The sequence below is a fragment of the Parambassis ranga genome, chromosome 2 (assembly GCF_900634625.1).
Source record: "Parambassis ranga chromosome 2, fParRan2.1, whole genome shotgun sequence".
NCBI lineage: Eukaryota > Metazoa > Chordata > Actinopteri > Ambassidae > Parambassis > Parambassis ranga.
Window position 1 is genome coordinate 10,148,197 of NC_041023.1, and position 23,679 is coordinate 10,171,875.

The 23,679-nt window shown below is 41.2% G+C and overlaps 1 protein-coding gene across 3 annotated transcripts; it reads right to left on the minus strand.

Annotated features, from left to right (window-relative positions):
• Positions 1 to 512: 512 nt before the first annotated feature.
• Positions 513 to 22,897, minus strand: spire1a (spire-type actin nucleation factor 1a). Of its 3 annotated transcripts, none has more exons than XM_028399478.1 (18): positions 22,381 to 22,897; positions 18,701 to 18,732; positions 11,746 to 12,009; positions 10,060 to 10,185; positions 8,372 to 8,446; positions 8,096 to 8,260; positions 7,921 to 8,007; positions 7,375 to 7,504; positions 5,800 to 5,847; positions 5,558 to 5,712; positions 5,308 to 5,389; positions 5,059 to 5,201; positions 3,821 to 3,850; positions 3,138 to 3,275; positions 2,982 to 3,052; positions 2,608 to 2,635; positions 2,335 to 2,498; positions 513 to 2,261 (listed from the first exon to the last, which is right to left on the minus strand). In XM_028399478.1, the coding sequence occupies exons 1-18, from the start codon at positions 22,727 to 22,729 to the stop codon at positions 1,991 to 1,993; spliced, it is 2,358 nt and encodes a 785-aa protein (XP_028255279.1). In that variant the 5' UTR covers positions 22,730 to 22,897; the 3' UTR covers positions 513 to 1,990. The 3 variants fall into 3 exon arrangements, with proteins under 3 accessions (XP_028255279.1, XP_028255280.1, XP_028255281.1); XM_028399479.1 differs by lacking the exon at positions 3,821 to 3,850 and adding an exon at positions 4,258 to 4,281; XM_028399480.1 differs by lacking the exon at positions 3,821 to 3,850.
• Between the last annotated feature and the right edge of the window lie 782 nt (positions 22,898 to 23,679).

The following is a 23,679-nucleotide window of genomic DNA, read 5'->3' on the forward strand; positions in this document are numbered from 1 at the left end:
GATTCTGCCATCTGTGAGGATATTACATAAGAGCCCACACTGTGCTCAAAAACAGGTGGGTAGATTCCACAGTGATGCAAATAATTAGTATAATAACAGTATAAAGAAAACATAAAGAGCAATATTTGTCAAAGCAAATTTGAGAAAGGGTCATCATCTAGAATATATAATCACTATTATATCACTGTGCCAATTAAATCTTTAGATGAAGTGTATCAACTGTGTTTTAAGGAATGGTGTTAAACTAACTTACCTACTTAATAAGTTAAAAAATGTCTGAACTTATTCTCAGGACAATACTATGCTCAACAGTTATGGATGTATATTATTCTTGAATAATAAAATATCTGCAATACTGGTCTTCTACCACATGATGGCTCCAAGTGTTCAGTGTGAAGTGAAGCAGAGAGAAGTAGCTTATTTTTTTTACCCGTGCCTCTATCTCCCTCTGCTGGCCAACTCTGCTTTACACATCAAGCTTCTCAAATTCTGTAAAAAATATCAGTCAGACATAAGAATCATGATGATTTTATTATAATGTCTTTGATAAAAACAAACCGATCACAGTAGAGCATGCACACATTCCTTACAGAGGTCTAAATTAAAACTTGATCAGAGGGACTATTTTATTGGAACATGGCATTATTGTTTCTAAACAGGCTGGTTAGGCTTTCATTTGGTACCAACTGTCACAAAACACACTATGTGAACATCTGTGTGTGCGACTATGAGTAAGAGAACCGTTGAAAAGGGATCAAATGTCCATAAAGATTCAATGACAAACAATTGAAATACATACATTCAACTGAGTGGTGTGTTTTTAGTCATTACTCCTTTCTTGGAATCAACCAGCAGCCATTTACACACATTTTACTTTCATGAGGAACCCTGGGAAATGGCACTGAAAATAAACCTTTTTAATAATTATTAATAATTAAGACAAACAACATAAACAATAAACGTCTGATAAAAGTGCTATTTGCAATTGAGAGGGGGGGGTTAACACTGAGGGATTTATACAGCAGAAATAAAAATATTACATTTAGAGGAACATAATTACACTAAATAATATTAAATGAATATTTTCAAATAAAGAAACTCTAGAAGCAGATATTTTAAAACATGGTAAAACTATACTTTGACTTATTTATATTAAATTTCATTCTGGAACAATTAAAGATATACAGCATGTACACATTCACAAACCCTACATGTCTGTGCTTCTGCTGCCAGTATGAAGCAACAAACCAAACCATAGACGCCCTTTCTCTTTGAGTTTATCACACATATGTACAATAGGTCCGTGACTACAAAAAGGCATTCAGAGAAAGAAATTACATTTTGGCACCAGGCACAGAATTGAATAAACATTTGAACTAAAATCAAAAACCTACCCAGAAAAATACGAAGACTACTCCCTCCCCTCCACATGTGGTCTCAAGAAGGTGAGACAATATGCATTTAAACTGAGTAAATAAAAAAAGAGAAAGAGAGAGATGTAACATTTGGCATGTGTTCCTGGAAGAATAAGAGCGGAGCAGGGGGAGTGGCAGAGATCTACCCCAGCACACCTGACAGGAGGATCTACAGTGCATTTCTGTCAAAAGACAATCGCTTGTTCTTCCTGAGTGCTAGAAGTAAACAGGAACTGGAAAGCTTATTGATAGCTAAAGACTAAGATTGGGGCTTTGTTACTATTTACATGATAACTTTTGGCTTTCTGTATTTGCTTTTATGTCAAACATACATCCTTACCTGGTTCACCATGGTGACATCAGCAGCTCATATTATGCAACATGCCCTGAACTGTCACAGAAACATGGCTCCTGACCATCCATGACCAACAATAGCAACGTTTCCTGAGAGGGGAGAAGGTCTAAGAGCCTTTACTAACTTTAGGGTGGGATGGACCTGCTTCATGGTCACTTCTGATAGTAGGACTGTTTAACTGGCTGATTAAAGATTGGCATTCAAAGTGCACAAGTTGTTCCTACACCTCATTGATAGTGCGCTCTGAGGGAGTGAAGTTGACAGAGTTAGAGGATGAAAGATAGAATGACTGGGTTTTCCGATTGAGGCGTGCCCGCTTTGTGGCCACGCACAGACTGCGTTTGCTAGAGGAGATGATCTCCGTAATGAACTTTTTGCAGTCTACACAGACCTCCATGGTGATCCAGTCCTCTGTCAGCTCCTTGGGCAGCTCCAGCTCATCCTGTGATCGGCCATCTTTGCTGCTACTGCTGCTGCTGTGCTTAGACAACCTGAACGGTGGAAGAGAGACACTGTGAATACCTAAACCTCAAACCAGCATGGCATTCACATTAAATAACCTACTTGTAAACACTTCTGCGTAGGCTATGTCGACTGTGTCCTGACCCAAAAGGGTTCTTTTCAGGCTCAGCTGGGGCAGAAGCAGCGCCAGCTTCTTCTTTAGCCATAGCACTGGGGCCCAGAGAGTAAATGGGCAAGGTAGAGTAGGGCTTAGACGGCAGCCGCATCTGAAATGGAAAAATAAATTGAATAAAAAGTAGGAAAACTAACTGACCACCTGACATAATTGAAAGAGGCATTCAAAAAAATCAAATTAAAAAGAAGTCAGCTCCCTACCTTTTTAGAACACTGGGAACATACGGGCCTGGAAAAGACAAAAGATAACATGTTGTTTTGACATTATGTAATAAATGCTGCAAATCTAAGTATGTACCACAACCAGACGACAGTCTGACAGAGATGTCACTAAAGATAATTCACACGGCTCCCCCTGGAGGTTTCATGCAGCTTGTTTCACATATGTAGCAGCTGTAAACTTATTTGTTCCTTTTAGACATGCATTTAATCTGAACTACATGAGGTTCCCTTCACACAGCTGACTGATGTGATTAGCACCGTCACATCTCAACTCAAAAAGTAGCTTAAGACATGTGATACTGGTGGTGTGCCCCTTTACTTTGTTGAAGTCTGACAGGAATAATTTAATTTACCTTTTGCAGAACTGGCAGGTGTAGGACCACGTAAAGAGAGAGAACCTTTTGGTCCGACATGAAAAGCAAAGCTAGAGAGGAAAGGAAAATAAAGTGAGAAAGGCACAGGGTGTCTGATCAGTGATTAGAAGACAAAACATCACATATGGTTTCTACCTTTCCTTTCTTGAGAGCGTTGTAGATGTCCTTGTATTGCTGAAACTTCTCCAGCTCGGCCTTGACGAGTACCTGCCTGATGTGCATCACTTCCTCCACCGTCAGAGCCAGACACTCCACCGGGTAACAGAACTCCTCCTGGAGAAGACAGACATCACATCAGACGAATACACACATCCAGGCATATGCAACAACATGAAGCTAATTACACATACAACATGTGAGTGTATGTGTAAACACAAAATAAAAGAACCCTCTAAACACCATGTGACCAAAAGACCATGAAGAAGACATGCAGGAGAGATGGTGAGTGTAGACAACACATGTAATGCTTCCACTGACAATGAGAAGAAATACAGAACTTCCACATGATGTAACCACAGCCTTCTGCTATTAATTAGACTTTTTTAAACAAATAAAAGTCTAAAAAACAGTCATTAGTTTGCTTAACTTGAGCTACTCGTAGTATGAGTATTTTCAATTTAAATGTATTTATCCCGATCATGTTGCAAGCTGAGGTCACACCTGGAGAAGTCAAACACTGAAGTGAAAGTTACATAATGACCATTTTAACATTCACCAAGCTATTTTAGTGCACTACAAGGTCCCGTTCATCTAACAACAAGTCCATTGAATTATACTGTGTAATGCTGGAGTGCTTTTGATGATATACAGTGACATACCGAGCCCTGAGCACCACTGGAGGCTTCCACCTGACCAGCACACAGAGGGAACAGGACGTTCAGAAACATGGCCTCCAACAAGCTAATCATGTACAGTATGCTCAGTACAAATGCAATTCATTATTGGGTATTCTCAGTCAGTCAGTCGCATCATTCTGTGCGTCATGGCCAACTTCATTATAACAACAAATCCAATGAAATGAGCTTATATAAATGTATAGAGAGTATAATATTAATGAAGTGTAGATCCATTTTATTAAACATTCCATGATTGAAAATTCATCTAATAGCATCCACCTAAATAAAAAGAAAGTTCACAGAGGAGCACTGCTGCATTCTTTCTGCTCTATCATAGACATATTCATTCCTCCAAATCCCAAAACTTAAAAAAAAAACAAAATGGTGGGGATGGATAAACAGGTAAGTGACCAAGTTACCTTGGCGCTGGTATCCGCCATCTGCTGCAACATTTTATAAAACAGGAAACAACTTTAAGTAAGTCTTTGACTTAAGATGGCTAACCAGAGTAAACATGATAATGAGATATATTAGGAGCAGCAGAAAGGGAGAGGACCTAAAACAAAGCTCTGCATGTTTCAACTAAAAAAGGTCAAAAAGCTTAAGACATCAGTGTGCTCGCTTCAATGTGAGGGGGAGAAAAAGTGTAAACACCTAAATAAACGTATCATTTGTTTCCAACTTTCCATTCCGGTGTTTGTTGTCTACATTGGTTAAAAGTATATGCAAGTCTTTCTGGTATGGCGCCAGAGGTCTGCCTTTTAAAGAAGCCAGTGGTGAGAATAAACCAATTCCCCTTCATACAGCAGCTGTCCTGTGGTTTCAATTATGTCCATCAACCTCACTAGAATCATAGGACCAGTACATAGTCACTTGGAGAACCAGTGACCTCACTGCAAACAAATGACCAGTCACAGGACGTGAGTAAATTCAAGAGATATGGTGTGTATCCACTGTTGTTTGTAGATGTAGCCGCAGTAATGGGCTCCAATTTCTGTAATGATGTTATGTCACAGTATGCATTATGTTATTTAATAATGCAATTGATAAAATATAGTCATAAATGCTGTTAAATAAACAAACATTTTTTTTATATTCCTTGACAACTTTAATTTATGTATTGTTGTTCTAGATAGCACTGTCAAAACTAGCTGTCCTCAGCCTTATGTGCTCAGTTATGAAGCCAGTCCAAAAGAAAAAACTGTCAAAAGTTAACATACCAACGACTTGGAGTTCTGTCTAGATGGTGGAATGAAAGGGTGCACATTGGTCGGGGCCTCCTTCTCGATGGAGTGCCGCCTCTGTGGGGACAGATGCTTGTCTGGCTGAGGGGTGGCAGAAATAGGCAGGAACTTTGGAGGAACTGGAGACATGGAACATCACCCAGGGAGAAGATGTTGATAAATTAACTCAATGTGAGCAGAAAATATAGTGCAATGTATTACAATATTTTCGAGTTAAGGTTATACCTTTCTTTCCTATGACAGACTCAGGAGACGTGTCCTCCAGCAAAGACGTGGACATGCTGGAGCTGCTGCGTGTGGGCTCCTCCTATCAACCAGAAAATCACAGAGCATTACTTATTAATAATAATAATAATAAAAATAATAACCCATGAAAAAATAAAGAACCCAAATAAAATGCATTTAGATTTAACTGCATTCTCAATCCAATTAGGAGACGATCATCTTGATCACGAGCAGGATATTACCACCTTACCTCAGATTCAGAGCTGTCCAGCTCGGCCAGAGTGGGCGCTCTGAGCAGCCTTTTTCTCTGGCTAAGTGGCTGCACTCCGCCTTGATTGGGTCCTGTGGTACTGCTGGCCAGAGACTGCGTGCTGACAGCCAACTTCCTCTGTGCATCAGGAGTGTCTGTGGGCCAGAGAAGGTTTTTTTTGTAAGAGCTGTTGTATTGATCTCCTCATAACAGCTTCTATCAGGCCATCATTCATACTTTACCTGAGCTGCGGAACAAGTCCTGAGGAGTGCTGATGCTTTTTCCTGCACCTGTAAAGAGTGAAGAAAACACAACTCTCATTAGGAGCCCACATGTTTTCATATTTTCATTCCTTACAGCAGACTAGTACCACAGGGAGGACTTGAAAGCAACAAGCATCTGTTCAGGCCAGGTGTGAATGAACAGGATGCTCTGCAATAGTGGTCTACTTTCACACATAGATACAGTGTGTGTGGCTAAAAAGCACAGAGGGAGAGGTAGTGAGTGAAGGGAAGTGCCGGGGAAGCAGAGAAACACAATGAGTGCAGCCACAGCGCAGAGGGTTACTTAAGTACATCCATTTGGATAACACTACATTCATCATCTGCAATTCAGACATTTATCTGAGGCAGGCTGCTGACACCCCTGTTATGTAATTCTTTACATGGTAGCGGATTAGGGTGACCAGGCTGGCTGCAGAGGCAGAGTGATGATTTGTAATCTGACATTACTGGCTCTGAGTCAATGGCCAGCCCTCACCAGAAAGCTACAATACTATCGCCATTCATAACTATACTAAAATATGTGCTTTTGATTTTATAGCTTTATTTTAGCACTAGGCTTGCACTGTGCTGGCCCATTTTTTTCCTCCAGGTACACAAGGTCTCCATTTCATAACTGCCAGTAAGTGACAGTGGTGTGTCACACAGACAAGTGTACAACAAAAAAAACAAAAACACAATGTGTCGGCGTGTCTGTAAATCAGGGAGAAACAGGAGCTGAGCCTAAGAATAGCCTGGAATGAAGCACAACAAAAGCAACACAGCTGGTGACGTTAACTTTACCTGATGAGTCAAAACTGTAAGACATGCTAAGAGGTCGCATGACTGACAGATATGCCCATGTTTGAGAGGAAAAATGGAGGCAAATGGGAGAAAAAGAAAAAGTTATAATGGATGATGAATTCAACAATATTTGTTAAAATAGAAGTCACAGGCCGTGCTCTATAATCTCAGATTTTCAGAGAACTACAATCTCCCGTATGTATAATTATGTAACAAGAAAATTAGCTTCCTAAAGCTGCTAATTAGTGGGAGACTTTTGTGAAGTCCATAAACACTGTACGGTATAAAGACAAAATATGACGGTTTTTATCCGATTAAAGCTCTCAGTGGGTTGAAACTCAACATGCCTAAAAGGATTAGCTACACCTCTATACTGCTCACTTCAAATGGCAACATAGATTTGTATTGAAATTAAAATAAACAAGAATGTCCACTAAGTTTAAACCAAACAGGACATTAATCAGTAACTGGCAGCATCAGTGGGTGGAGGATCACAGCTGCAGTCAGAGTGATCCCCGTTTAAACATTATGGCACGTCTGATTAAGTGAGCAATTCACCGCAGGAAGACGGCTGTTAGAGTAACCAAGATGGATGCATGTTAATGGTTTTTGTCCTGAGTGGATGGGTTAGGCTCATAAAATGCAGCCATGCAGTAAGTTCACAGCTCAGGGAAAAGAAGTAAAGAGATTTCTGTAAAACACCAGCTATTTCTGTGTCTGTCCAGGAATGTTTTTGTGCGTTATGTGTCTCACCTAGTCGGTTTCTGCGGATCATGTCGGGTGAAACCGGCCTGAGCTTCCTTTCAGCTTTGATGTCCTCCAGCAGTCGCTCGTGGAGGCTCCGGGGACGTGGAGGGTGAGGTTTCAGTTTACGGGCTGAGACCTGTCATGAAAGCCACAAGAGTGAGTCCACGGTTGCCATGGAAACCAGGGTGAGATTTCACTTCACACCTCTGCACTCAGAATATTCTGTTAAGTAAAAGTTTAATCAGTCTGCTGGCAATATTGCTATGGAATGATGGACGTGCACATGACGTCGTGTTTCTCATTAATCACACCCAGTCATCAAACATTTACAGTTCTGTGCATGCCAGTGTAGCACTGCAGCGACTGACAACCAAATATTGATGTCACTGACTAAGTGTTTTGACAGCTGTGCTGAATATAGATGCTGTTGATTATATCACTGTATAAATGTGGCTAAACTGAACATTTACTTCAATGGATTCACTACATTAGATACCAGTCCATTACGTAAAAAACAAATTACTGCGATTATGTGCGTGTTTTACTACTCACAGGGTTCAGGGGAGGACGTGACCTGATGAATTCAAGTATGATCTCATGTGCGCTCTTCTTTAACCTTGGAGGAATATCTCCATTCACCTGAAACAAGAATTTTACAATGATTACCAGAAGACTAATGACAGCCACCAATGAAAACACATAAATAAACGCTGATGTTGATTCTCACCATGACTTTTCTCAGCTTGTAGCGTTTAGAGCGGATGTCATCCATCAGCATTTCATAGGGTGTGAGCTGGTACTCAATGGGTAAAGGGTTGTACTGACGTTCCTGTACCTTCTTCAACTTCACCCCATTGCGTAGATCACGCATCACCTGAACCCAGAACCGCGCCTGGACAGAAACAAAGATAACCGTTTTACTTTTGAGTTCTGAGCATATACAAACAGCAGTTATGTAATTATCTAGACACAAACTTGGCCTGTAAACAGATAATATTCTTACCCAGTCTGCATTTTGCAGCTCATTGAGGTCTTTAACAGGCTCCTCCCGAGTCTCACCTTCCATCTTCCGAAGGTTCTAGAAGAAGAATGCAGTGTCATAATATTGAAGATGCGCACCACTGCAATTATAGACTGGCTAAAACTGAGTTGAGGTCGTGGGCCAACTGTCCATACTGTAACAGCAGTCCGGCTAATTAAGCACAAGATGAGGAGGTCAATATTCGATCCATCCTGTCTGGACAATGGAGCATAAGGGTAAATAATAAAGGTCAATAGTAAACTAATGGCTGCAATTAGTGTGTGTCTGCTGCACTAGCCAGTGTCTGAATGTTGCACTGGTTAGGGACAGCCCCCCTCGTTGGCACATTCAATATGTGAATCATTTTCTAATGCAATCTATACAAGCTGCAGTATAGCATCACTCTTGAACATGTGCTTGGTGGATTCTAAATACTCAGTATTGTTTCAATTTGTTCTTGTTGCAAGTTCAGTTCAGCTTCATCAAAAATTTATTGAAACATGATCAATAATATTATTCAACGCCAGAGTTTTAGATCAAAGTGAGAAAGCCTTAAGGCTTTACTGCTGGTAGCTGCAGCTGTTTCTGATTTAACATCCAGACATCTGTTCATCCACACCCATGTTTACTGCTGGAACACATTCCTTTCTGATAAGCATCTTTTTAATCTGCTGATTCGTCTCTTCTTTTATCAAAATTTATTTTGCACCTTTTGTTACCCAGAAACTACGTGAACTGACTTTCTGAGTGACATCTGGGACAACAGATTTCAGCTCTTTACTGACTGAGAGAAAACCCCGGGGAATCTGAGAGAAGCTTTTACATAAAAACAAAGAGAACAGAAAGAGAAACTACAGGAAAACTTATTGACTAACCATCTAATTTGTAAGCATATGTGAGGTGTGGTACCATGTAAGCTTACTTACTTGCAATTAACCCTCCATAGCCGAGTGGTCCTAGTTATACCTTGCTGTAAGCTCCTTAAAGTCAGCTCAAATGGGGCTAAACTTGATTCCATAACATATATTACATAAGTGTGTTTGCATGAAGCATGTCCCGCTGCAGAAGCCATAGCTCATGTGCACATACTGTGCGTAAAGCTACACTATGTGACAAACAACTATGCTTACGGCCACAACTTTCTTAAACCTCAATGGATTTCATTGTGTGTCTGTCCTGAATGCTAAAGGGAGCAAAGGTAAACATTCTCCTTCAATTCCATGATGCTTTTTGCACATATTCTTTAAAGTGTCAAGTCATTATAATGTCAGATGCATCAAAAGGCACGAGCTCAGCAGGAAGCTTCTTGGTTGGCCAGTAAATGGGACGCTGATCATAACCAGGCACAATTAATTAAGGCCAAGTAGTTCTTAACAATGTCAGATAGAGACACCCGCACATCCTCAGTCAGATTCAGCCTGTTATTCTTTTGGTTATTTTTGGGCATTTGTCTGATATTTTCTATACACAGCAGCAAAGGCTGTTAACCTTTTACCTATTTTATCTGTCAGCTCTGTGTGGCACATTTTAGAGTACAGACTAAAAAACTCCACTCTGTTAATATAGAGATGAGTTGCAATTATTTTAAAAATAATAAATCTGGTAAAAGAAGAAAAAAGCATGCTTAGTGTTTAAACTTCACCTGGCTGATCAGATGCAACATTTCTTACCTCCTTGGCACTCTTGATCTTCTCCAGAAACGTGTGGAGCTCCCTGCTCTCAGCATAAAGGGCCCGACACACGGCCTGATAATGGCTAGGGGCGTCTGATGGGCTAGGCAGGTGGGAAGAACATATCTGTAGAGGCAGAAAAGAGAAGGAATGGATATACACCATGAGGTGCTTATGGAGGAATGAATAATTCAACCTGTCCAGGATAAAAGTGCATATATTAGTACCTTACATAACTGGTGTGTACATACATACTCTCACATAGTTTGAAGTGAAGTGAAATCTTTTTAAATACAATATGCTTCTGTAATTTGTGGAAATCCGACCAACAAAGGTGGAGATTTTTTATCTTGGCTAAAATGATACTCTGACGGGTGGACATGCTTGCTGTTAACATGGCTACAAACTATGTAAAACTAAACTATCAACACTGTGAACCTGATTGTCCAGTTGGAGGAGCATTGTCTGATGAGCATCACCTATGCACCATTTAAAGCTCTGACCTGTACGGTATTTGAGTGTGATTGTAATGATAATGAAAGCTGTTAATGTTAATGGATGTGCTGTTAAATTATCTCTTGTGAAACAAGGAAGGGAACAAGAAGAATGGCATATTTTCTGGTTCAGTAGATGGGTTTGGCTTGCCACAGGAATGTCTAACACAGCGAAAGGTGTCCTCGTCCCGAGAAGTGAGAGTGCAGGTATGCACGCCTAAAATAATGCTGCATCTGTGGTTTCCAGTGTTTTTAGGAGAAACAACAAGGACACGTAACTTCACGAATTGAAAGAGCATCAACATGTCCGTTTGGAGCTTTGCCAATAATCTCAAGTGTTGCCTTTATCTGAAATTAATATGAGATTGTGTGGGCTACAGTCCAAACACCAGACTGACAGCTTTAGTAGGAGGATGACAGTCAGTTCTCTGACAATGGGAAAACCCATTCAGCATTTTCAACATCCAGCTAGCTCCTGCCATCTGTTGTCATCATCACATCTCAATAAACTGTTTGCAACATGGTCAACCTGTAATGTAGGAAAGCACTTACACCGGAATGTAGAAGTACTTTATACAGCCATGTTAAACCTACATAACGCAGGTTACACTCAAGAGCATGATTGTTGGAGGAATTAGAGGCAGTGGCAACAAACAGCACTTGTGTTTCCCAGTTCATTATATACAGGGAACAGGCTGTGACAGTTTATAAGCCTATTCCCCAAACACCAGCGTGTTTACACAGCTATAATCACCTCTCATATTCAGAAGCTACATGGGGAATTTACATTGTGACAGCCCACCATCAGGGAAATGCGTTAAGCAGGCCATGATGTGTGTCTCTACTGCTTTGTTGAAATGTATGTGAGCAGTTTTTAAAGTGCAGAAATTAGAAGAAAATATTCAAAGCAAAGGAGGAAGCGGCTCAACTAAAACACTGATAACTTTGATAACACTAATTTGTTGCATCATTTCAATCCGTCATGGATGGAGTGATCAGCTCTATGAGGATCCACGATGGAGGCACTGCTGTCGAGCTCTTATGGGAGTATTCCAGGGGGACAAGCTAAAGCTCTCATCATTACAAGCTCCTAAAAACAATAACTCACAGCAAAAGCAATATACACCACATCTGCTCTGTGTCAGAACATTTGAAAACAAGCCCCTACCCACCCCCACCCCTCACAACCTACCGTGATAATATCTCGATAACTACGGATGCTGCTGATGGTGCCACTGGAGGTTGCGGAGACGAGCTCTTCTTCTTCCTCCTCACACTCATCCTCTTCCTCTGTTGCTTCATAGCCCTCGTCAGGGCAGGAGTCAGTCTCTGTTTCCTCAGTGTTGGTCATCATGTCAATCAGCTGCTCCAGTGGTGGGCTGAGCTCACGCTCCTCATTTTCTTTAAGGCCATAATCCAGGGCTTTGTAGATCATGACACCCAGTGAATCAATAACCTGCAGACGGATGTTGTAGATTATTATTGTGCACTGAAACAAATAAATGGGACTAGTGGGTTAGTTTTTGTAACAGTTCTTAGAGCTTAGATTATGAGTTTTTCTTGATGTTGCTGCCATTATTTCCCTTCCAGCAGACAGACTACAGTTCCATGTTTTCTCTGCCCCTGCTGCTCTATAATTAACTGCACACCAACACGTCCTCATGGAACAGACCCGATTTCATTGCACCCTTGTGTCAGCTAGATAAACAACCCTTACAACAAGAAACTCAATTCACCTGAACAGACAAGAAGACAGTTCATGTCCTCAAACCAGATGTGAAACGAGGTCGCAGTGTTCTTCCAAACAGCGTGATTATTACCATAATCTGGGGATGATTTCATTTCATCACTGCTCCCTCTCATTAATAAGCAGGACATGACCTAACTTGTCAACATGTGCTTAAACATCATCTTAATGTTTTCAACCACAACCACGCAAGGACTGGATAATGCTGTTCATTCAAAGGAATCTGTCCAGTTGGCTCTGCTGAGCCACTTATTCTCACTATTGCCATAAGTGTTAAAGGACGTGTAAAAGGAACTAAAAATTCCACACTGTCAAAGTGATATAATCTGGCAAAAACTACAGTGAGATACAGTGAGACTTTTTTCACCCTTTTGTAATAAGAGTAATTACATATACCTTAATATGACCGCCCATCTGATGGGTCAGAACCTAGTATGTCACTGGGATTGAAGCTAATCCACCTTGTAAATAACTTCATCTGTCAACTTTAAACAGAATTTAAGCAGCCATCCAAACTGCATGTTTAAAAATCAAGTAAAAATCAAACTAAACTCCTTTTGGTTTATCAGCCATTTTAAACATCTAAATTAAACCTATATAAATGGCTCTGATATTACTGTACTGTGTGTTCTGATCTAGAGTCACATTGTTGAAAAAGGGAGGTACCCAAACAAAACAAAAGTATTGATGTGGGTGAAACCAGTGTTAATGGGCATGGCTATGTTTATGTTTAGGTCAGGTGCCAGAGAATAGCACCTGACTGTTGAGTCTGGGCGTGTACTGCACGAAAACACGAAAAAGGGCGTTGACAGAACAGCATGTCTGGGTTCATTAACTTCACCATCTGAAGCAAAAGCAAAATCATTACATGTTTCACATGCCAAGAGCATAAGTGCCACCCTCATGTTTGAGTTATCTTCTCTTGGATATGGAAACAGCTGCTGTTTGTATAGACACAACTTCTTATGAAAAACATTGGGAATAACAGCATATGTTAATGTATTTCCAAATATAACTACTCAACACACCAGTATTATAATACAACATCTCTCAGTTTTCCAACACAAGCCCATTGATCCTGTTCTTCCTGCACGGGCAAAGATCAGCTCCACAGCGTTATACTGTTATCATTTATCAACTATCTCTGTGTGTGCCTGATAATCCTGTCCGGGGCTAAAATAAATATCCTATTCCTTAGTGTCTTATTATATAACCTTATAATCCATCTGTAGGACGTTGTGCCCTGTACTGGGCGGAGAGAGTGCAAAAGTGACACACAGGACAGACGACGGACGAGGACGGGGTCTCATTCATGGGCCGCAATAAAGCAACCATGTGTAGCCAACTGTGCTGACGTGCAGAAAATCCTCTTGTAGCCAATCTAAGCAGTCAGATTGGACTAGATTTTCCAATTGAGAATATTTGCTACACTGGCAGAACATGAGTGGATTTAGCCAGCAGCTATTGTTTATATTCAATTTCCCAGCCAGCACAGAAATGGGTTGTAATAATTAACTCCCTGGTGGTTCAACAGTAACGCAAGGAACATCTCACGGTTTAATTCATCATTAATTAAAGCACTGGTATTGGAGGGTTCTGCATTTAATTAGTTGGGTAACACCACAAAGATGGCATTATTGTTTAGTTCCTTTTATTGAAGAATGGCACAGGGAAATCACTTGTCAGAAGGTATGAGGAAAACACATCTTAAGTTGAATGAAGAGCTGAAGAGAGGAAAAACAGCCTGGTTTTTCAATTACATATCACAATCTCATTTAAAGACTTGTGACTCAGAGGAATGAGGCAGAGGAGCAGCCGGAGGAAGGAGGGAGGGGGTAAGAAGTATGCGGATAAACAGTTAGGAAAGACAGCCAGGAAATCCACTGCTGGGTTTGAAAGGCAGGGGCTGAGAACGCGTGGTAGCAAACCACAAACTGAAACTGGCCGAGGTGGAGGAAACACACATATGTTCCATCAGTGAGGTCATAACCAACCACAGGTAACGCAGGACCTCGCCTACGTTTTCAAATCCTTCTTAGGAAATGTGGCAGGATGAGTCATCTGGGTGTTAAAGCAAAAAATAAGTCTCACAGAAAGAGTACAGCGCACAATCTACACAATCTTTCCTCATGACTGCTGTTCATTCAGGAAGTAGTGCCGTTTCTCCCAGAAACAACTTTTCTCACAGATCACAAACAAACACAGATACTAGGCTCTTGCATGACATCACTGCTTTGGGAAAGAAGCGCCTCATGCTTGTTTTCCAACAATGGGTTGTTTTATATGAGAAGATCGTCTTCTCCCATGTCAGAGACATCATCTGGAGAATCAATATGACGAATGCGAAGAGAATTTTTTACTCATGAGTAACCCTTGTCTCCTGAAGGAACGGATGTTGGCCTTTACAGCCACACTCACAGGTCTCCTGTAAACTCTGCGAGATAAATATACTCTATATTTTATAAGCTGACCAGCAGTACAAGAGGAGTAACAAGTAAGCATTCAACTAGTATGCAGATGGGCAAAGAATGAGTTGGTTGTGTTAAAGAACCGCAATAACGCTCCCACAAGTGCATGAGATGTCAAGCTGAAGTACATGCAAATAATTATCGAACATAATTGACGAATCACAACCTTTTAGGTCTGCGTTTCCCGACATCAAATGTTGTAAACACAAGCTTCAAAAACAGCTTTTTTTCTAGTTATTATGTTTCAAATAGATCACAAACAAAATACTATACAAATTCTGTTCTTGCTGACTAAAGCACCTGGACTGACATCATTAAGAAACCCTTTATTTGACCCACAATGGGGACATTTCTGTATCAGAGCTTACATGATCATCCTCTTGCCTTTGCAGTTGGAGCCCAAGGCATCACTGCGGCCATTTGAGTTCACAAAGCAGTCAGATCAGCAGCCCTCAGCACTTAACTGCAGTAGTAGTGCAAAGCCATCACAACACAGACAGTTACATAACCAGTGCTAAATCTGGAGTTTCCTCTGCAGGAGTGGATGCTCAGCCTCCTCTGGTCTGCAGCATCACTAGCATAGTTCACAGCGGGACAGAGTGCAGGGCTGCTCATTCATGTGTTCTGATCAGGAACTGGTGAGTTTGCATTCTTCTATGAATTCAACTGGAAATTGCTGAAGCCTAAGAACATGTCTCTGCATCTGACAGAAGCCTAGGACATAATGTCATCTTTTCTACCCATCATTGGGATACTGGCATAAAAGCATGGAGATGCATAAAAGAAGGTATGAGAGAAAAACATTATTTGATAACAGTGTGGAAATACGATGTAGAGCTTTGTCAGTTTGGCCATTAGGCTCAGGTTAAAGTGGCCATCTTTGTATCAAGGCTACCATGTGCACAACACATCATGTGATTCCACGTGTTCTACCAAATCTGCAGCTAGAACTGGGATTCAGATAATGCATTGTGATTCTACCACAACGAGTCCTCATATGATATGTTTGCTCATCCCTTCTCCCACAGTCCGCCCCAAACACATGACATGTAGAATCAGTTTTCCAAGGCTGAACAGCCTCATGGCAGGAGGGGTTACTGTGTGTGTGTGTGCCAAAAACATCTTCTCTTCCCACCCAGTGTTTTTTTCACTACAACCATTAGTCTCCAGCTGAAAAATCCCTCCTACCGAGTTTGACCTAAATGTTGTCAGAATCCCCCAAGTGGCTCTAAACACCACACAAATCTAAGGTACTGTGACAGAGGAGAACAATCGGCTCTCCACAAAAATTTGTCTTGCAAGCTTATACTACAACATATCTCTGGTTGAACATCTGATAAGTTCCTAGACTTGACAGACTGATAAGGAAACTCAATTCATCTCGGCCCTGCCATATTTAAATGAAGTAAATAAGGAATACATTTCTTTTAGAGACGATATAAATAGAGTGCTCTGACTTCAGTAGTTTTAACAGCTTACTAAAATGCACCCTTGTGGCTTCAGGCTTTCTCCAAGTATCGCTGAAGTGACAGAAATGTGATACTGGGAATTGTAATACAAACTGCAAGGGTGCTTTCGAGTGAAGCTGTCATTGTCAAAAAATAAAAAATTAAAATCAATTGATCGATTGGGATAAAAGCAGGATGTAACATAATGAGGTCACTGGTACATGTAGGGCATACAGAGATCAAACTGCGTGTCAGTCAGTCAGTCACTCCAGGGGACGCTCTGGCCCCCTAAATTTAACAGCTACATCTAAAAACAAGTATGCAGACAAGTGACCCAAAAACATCAGTATTCTCAGTCATAAGTCGGCAAATTTGAGTTTCTTCTTGCACAGTAGCCTCCAGTGACTTGTACAAGGGTAAAAGGAAAGACATCACCACTTTCAGACACACTAACATACAAAGCCTCCCATGCAGACACATGCAGTCCCTATTCATCCAGTACTGTACTCTGTTGACATGGAATATATGTGGCCAAACACTGAGTACATGCAGAACAATGGGGCAGAACAACTGTCAATGTGGGCAACATGGGTTTGAGAGAGGATACCAGCCCCATTTCATTTCAAACAAGAGAAACTGGTTTTTGAATGAATAATGCTTTCATCTTAGGGCAAAATGCATCTGTGTAATTTTGAGCAAGAAAAATTAACCCTCAAGACAACATGAAAATACTGCACAACTCACTACAAAACTGAAACTCAGTCCATTAGAATCCACTTTAAAATGAAATGTTTAAAGTATGACACAGAATAGTAATTGTCTTGACCACAAACTGAGCTACAGGGGCCTGAGCAGTTCTGGCAAACTAGTGAATGTGTAATAGGATACTAAAACTAATCTGGACAAACTAGGTTAAGCTTTGCTTGTAGGCTACAACAGAAGGTGCTGAGTGCATCTCTCATATGTCCTGTAAGTGATATTTATCTGTATTGTTGAAGGTTACAAAGAGCACCACACATCTTATACAGGTCTGTTGATATTATCAATGGTAGGTCCTAGCACAGGTTCTAACTGTGTCTTAAGAGAGGGGGTCAACTTAATACAAACCAGAAGAACAAGGACTAGAGACTGGTGCTGGATGACTGGCTCACATACTTCACATGTGAGGCCTAAGATTAGACCCAAAAAGCACATTTTATCTTAAAGGATTTGCTATTTTTTCCCAGTAAAAGTAGCCAAGGTTGCCAGTTATAGCACTGAACTCTATAGAGAGTCTTGAGAAAGGCATTTAGTTAATTATACCTAAGCCTCAGTCCACAAACTGATAAGATTGACTCCTTAGGTATGTTATGAACTGACAGTGTCAGATATGAAGGTGTGCATCTCAAATTACATGAAGTACAATGATAATGACGTATATGTTGCTTAAGCCATCAATCAATGTGACTAAATACAAAAAACAGGCTGTGTCCGCAAGTACTAACCAGGCAGCTGACTCTGTGGGGTTGTAATGCTAATAAATGCAGTCAAAAAACAATTGTGCAAGATGTTATTTCCAGGGCCAACACACCCTGTTCAGAGCTTAGGCTGCCCACTGTAAGAAGCAACCCTGCACCAACTTCTTCATATCAAACACATTAAAAGAATGATGGTTACAGTGTGAGGATGAGTGGTCTCAGTTCAGCCATGAGATTTCATTCACCATCAGCTGAGGTAGAAGAATTCTTTTCCCAGCGTAAGCGTGCAAAAACACAGTGCATGCCTGCAATCACATGAACTACAAGACAAACAAGAAGGACGATCCGAGCGCTCAGAGACAAGACTCCTTGTGTAATTAGTCTATGTATGCATAAGGAAATGTAAAGAGAGGCATCTCCTCCCAACAGTATGCAGCCTTGGCCAAACAGAAAATTACCACATCCTTTTTATACATGGTATAATGGTAAACAGGGAGGGAGTTAAAGAGTTAAAGTTTTTAAAAAGTAATGCATTCATGAACAAAGAGGAGAAGAATAATCCTTCAGGTGCTCCTCTGAAACAGAGTGCAGCACGCACAAAAACAAAGCTCACTACCATTCCCTTGTGTTCAGGACATCGCAGGATGTGGCTCAGTATCTATATGTCATGCATTTTATTTAGATAAGCAAATGTGCCTGTGCCTGCTGAGCAGAGCCACACTGTCATGCTGATGGTTCTGACACTGAAAAACTGGCTCTCTTTTCACCAGCTCTGATGATCAGTTAATTGCAAAATATTTTCTTCTAAAAAGTCAACAATGTTGCCACACAGTTAGTGCTATAATTGCCCGCTAATGGCATCAGTGGCGAGCAAGCTAACATATTCCGAAATGGTTTTGTTCCATGATATCTGCTGAACCACGACTAACAGAAAACCTGCAGAATACTCCACCAACACTCGTACTAGAAAAACTCATTTTCTACAGCTGAAGTTGGAATTACTAAGGAGAATGTGACATGAACTCACCTCTAATGATGTGGGAGCCGATTGGAATTTATCTGTAATGACAGAGCAGAGAAGGAGAGTTATTCACTCATAAACAATGAGGATGGCTATTCACTGTGCAAGATGTTTGTAAAAACCAGCAAGGAGTACACACACACACACTCTGACTTATTTATGTGCTGTGCTGTCAAATAAACACACATACAGTTACAGAACATAAAATATTAAAATGAAACTGTTAGCCGTCAGAATGAGGGATGCATGCTGACACACAAGAGGAGCTGAAAAGCATGATTACTCCACAGCACTGCAACGACTGCAAATCACGCAAGTGCATAAAACATGTTTTTTCACTGCCTGAGGCAAACTTTGCAGTTTACTCACCACGAGGGGATGGTTGTAGTGATACAATTGTTCATTCACACTCTGAAGAAAACTGTTGTTCTGTAGCGTTGCTATGGTAACCACTCTCAAATGAAAGTAATACCTCAACATTGACTGCTGCCTTAGGGCCTTGGACCTTTATAATACACCAAAAGGCTGAAATATGTACTGCAGCTCCTTAAATCACCACTTGAGGCTGGCTCAAACAGGAAGCCCATCCATGCCCTGCATATTTAAGGACATAGGTGATTTGAGTAGAAGGTGGATTCCATCACAGGTTGCCAGCGTCAGCTCCACCTCTTTGCATCTTTTTGTTTTAGACAGATAGAACTGGGTACTGCCGCGCAGATGACATCAGAAAAGGTTCATCCATGTGGTACAATGAACTATTATTAAAAGATGTTAAAGTTCGCACACCTAAAAAGATGATAAAATTGTTCTCATTGGACAAAATATTAAAGCTAATCTTCAATCTTTAGATAATGACTCACAAAGCTGCACCTTTAGATTTCCGCATAGTAGAAGAAAGACACACAGAAGTAATCTTTTACCACACTGATTAAACATTACTTCATTCATCTCGAGTTACTTTTAGCCTACTTTTACAAATGTTTAGCCCTCTGGTTATTTTTTGATAAGGCTCCAGGTAACATCTTTAAATGTTTTACATCAAAAACTCAAAAGTAAAAAGAAGGTCGGAATTTGGCCATATATAATTTTTGACAAATTTAATTTCTGTCTGGCTAAGCCCTCCAGGTCTAATATCACACTAGTGTGTGTAGATAGTCATTTGAAAGAACAATAAATGTGCGTAGGAGCAATGTCACAGACTAAAGTACAAACAGTGATAGAGCAGTAGCCGTTAGTCCATAGTGTAGAATTAGCTCACTCTACATAAATGAGACACTTTGCCCTGATGTACAATCTTTCTGAATACTAACAGCTGTGTCATTTTCATTTACAGTTCATCACTAGACTAAATGCTTAGAGATATCCATGGAAAATCCTTGCTTTTCTAATGTGGCACATTTCTGTGCAGGTCACTATAAATTACAGCTCACACAGAGGAAAAAACATTCATCCACCAACCCTCATCTGGAAACACTGGCTCCTCTGTTTGTTCCAGCCAAAGAGCAGTCACTCGCAGGGCCTGCGTTTGTCAGGCAAGTCAATCTCGGCAGACATATTTGGAGTAGTAGTGTCAGCCTGGCTAACCAATGCAAAGCGGGTTAGAGTGAATTACAGATGGGAACACTGCAAGATGCTTTCTCTAATTTAAATTTGCCCTCTGGTCAAATACATAAATGTGAGATGCATCTTTAAAAAAAACTGTACTGTAGGTATGAGTCACTGAGAGTCTTGGGGTAAACAAGTGTCTCATCTTAATGCAGCAGTCAGGCACAGCCCTTCTGTTCTCAGTGGAAGTGAATCAGTTCCATATGAATTGATCCGACTGCAGCCGGAGCGTGTGCATCTCTCATCAATTCATCCCAAAATAGGATTTGATCTGACTTTGTGCTTCTTATTAGTCTGATTCTGTTTGCCAAGCTCCTCAAAAACCAACACTTCCTTGTTGTGTATTGTAGCTGACAGACAGCATATCTTCAAAAATAATGTAGACCTCAGTACGCATGGTTTGGGAGACAGCCAAATCATGCCACCTTGTCACAGACTCATGTGTAGGCCATATGCAAGTTGCATAAGAAGTGGTTTTCTGTTGGACTGCAGTAGCCTCCTTCATCAGCCGCTGAAATACTGAAAGCTTAATAAGTCTCACATCTCTCTCATCACCAGACCTAATAAGAATCAGGACAGAGCCAAGTTGTCCCAAAATACCTCAGCCACCCAGCCAGAGGAGCAGCAAAGGACTCTCCTTTTAATCTGCAAACTCATCTGCACTCAGACTTCTACAGTCTGTGCATCCAATCATCACATTTGTTCTATTTTTGGTAGTGTAAAGACACTGAGCAGCACTGACTCAATCTGTGTATTCTGCAAATGTCAGTTCTACGCACAGCAAACATAGCAGAGCAGCTAAATAAGCTGAGCTGAAGCAGAGCTGGTGGAATAAATAAGACGGTGAGGGGAAAATAAGAAGAAAGGCAGCTAATGGGTTCCCAGGAGAGACAGGACATAACCTCAGCGCCTGAGGCTCTGCTGACAGACACACCTCCTCCCACACCCTACTGTATCTCTCACATATTAATGGAATGCAGTTAAAAAGCCACAAGGCTCTCAGACATCATGCACACCTTTCTACACACCTGAGCTGCTTCACAGGAACAAGTCTGCATCTGAACATATGTGCTTTAACAGAAAGGTACAATTTGAAAGACTGCTTGATTAAAAAGAAAAAAATAATCAGGAAGTGGAGACACAAGGAAAGGTAGTTCTAACCTCAACCTTGTAAAACATGCTGACTGACAGGTAGTCAATAAATGAAAGGTTCAAAAATACCCGAGGCTCTCTTGGTTAGTGACTATTACTTACAGATGGCTGGCTCGGGTTTGTTTCTAACCTAATTGACCTCTCTTTAAAGCACTTCTGCTACTCCTTACAGACTTACAAGGTCCCAGCCGAGGTCTGCTCTGCCCAGCATGCTAAGACTGTGTCTCCCATCTAGCAGATCAGCAACATGCAGTTTAGGATCCATTCAGGTCTATGTTGAGCTATAGGCTATTCAACCATATAACCAAAATGCACCCAACCACAGGAACTGCTCCCACCCTCACAGTGTATGCCTTTATTTCAAACACAGATAATGGGGCCGTTAGCAGGTACATGAGTCATGATCTATCTGTGGCCTGATGCCAGGTGTTCACTGCTAAATTGCTTTAGTCTGGACCTGACCCAAGGTGTTCTGCAATTTGAATAAACCACATGGTTCATTGTTTACTGAAGCTAACTGACCGCTGCAGGGGCATGATTTCAAACAGCCTTGCTGAGCACCGGCCCTGCTGACAAGCGTTTTAATTAGGCAATATATTATTACGTACGTTTGTAATTTAAATATCAGAATGTGCTACGCAGACTATTAATAATGCAGCTTCCTTGCTCTCTCTCCCCGCAGCTATGCAGTGATCTATGATGTTTTATTAACAGCCGCATCGGGCTCCTGTAAACAAATTCACCACATGGCTGGAAGCAGGCAGCCACAACAATATGGCCTCTTTGTAAGGATGCTCCGTTCGTTTGGCCTCCGAGTGATGAGGAGGAAAAACGCTCCATTGTTGACAGCCTGTTGAGATGCAGTCTCTTCTCACAGCAGACAAAGTGAGTGCAGACACCTGCCCGGTGGTCTGCTTCTGTTTAGTTACCTGTGCTGTCTTCAAAGTGCAGTCTGACAGTCCCGTCTCTCCCGATTCTCACATTCCCAGGTCCCTCAATCCTCCTCGGACAGTCAGCTGCTGAGGCACGGGCGACATACTTGGAGCCTTTCCTCCTATATTTCTGCGCTAAAGTCCGACAGCACTGATAACACACTGCCCATGCCTGTTCCTCGTTTATCGGCTGGCTGTACAGACTCAGGATTTCTTCTAAGGAGACATCCTCGGCTCCCTCTCCGCAGTCCATGTCCACGTCTGCGGCGTTCAAATCGGCGGCAAAATCCCGGAGGATTGTCGGTGAAGTCAGCATCCCGTCGTCAGTCCCCGGTCGCTTGGCCATCCTCAAACCATTTTCACCCACATAACACGGAGAGAGGAGAAAAAAAAGGAAAAGCTGACTCTCAATAAATGTGTCAAAAGTGACAAAGCTACATCGTCAAAGTGAAGCTCTGCTTCAGCTGCTCCTCTGTTCTGTGAGGCAGCGGAGCTCCGACGGCTGACAGCACGATCCGCGTGGTCTCAGTGCCCGCCGGCTCACCGCTCTGCAATTTCACCTGGCAGAGCCGGAAGTCACCATGTTTTCAATCACAGAGCTTCCGGTGTGTTAAAAAAAACACATTTTTACTCTGTTATATTATTTTTGAAGAACTTGTTCTTTACTTTAATGTTTTATTTATTTTACATTTTCTGATACTTAAAAATAAAAGTCTATTTTTCTGAAATTTTCTGATCAACTGATGTAATGGAGATGACTGATGTTGAATGTGTTGTGGCCTTTGTCTGCAGCTAATAAGAAATGACTGTGGTACATATCACATTTATCTCTGTTTCACAACTTAAGAAGCCTGCAACAACTTTAATGAAGAAAGAAGAAAAAAATGTGGTAAATCCAGGTTGTTTTCCATTACAAATGTGGCGTGGCCAGAACAAATTTCACCATCAGAGAATCTTGAAAAAAAACTCTTGATAAGCAATCACAAGTACAATCTTAAGTCAGGGACATTGGTCAGGATATGATCAATAGATTGTCCTTCACTTGCACTACCGCCAGTTGAACAGTCTGTATTTGTTGAGTTTTTTTTAAAGTCATTTTCAGTTTGTCAGACGTCAGCTTGTAAACAGCTCCACCTGCTGGTCACAGCTCAGTTTTTTTTCCTGATGCCCCATTCTGAATTACCTCCTGAGTGTGTAGGCATGTACAGTACGCTGGAGAGCTTTATTTTTAAATGGCTTGTTTTTGAAGTGAAATACCAATACTGAATGACTGATTTACACATGCAGATCAGAGTA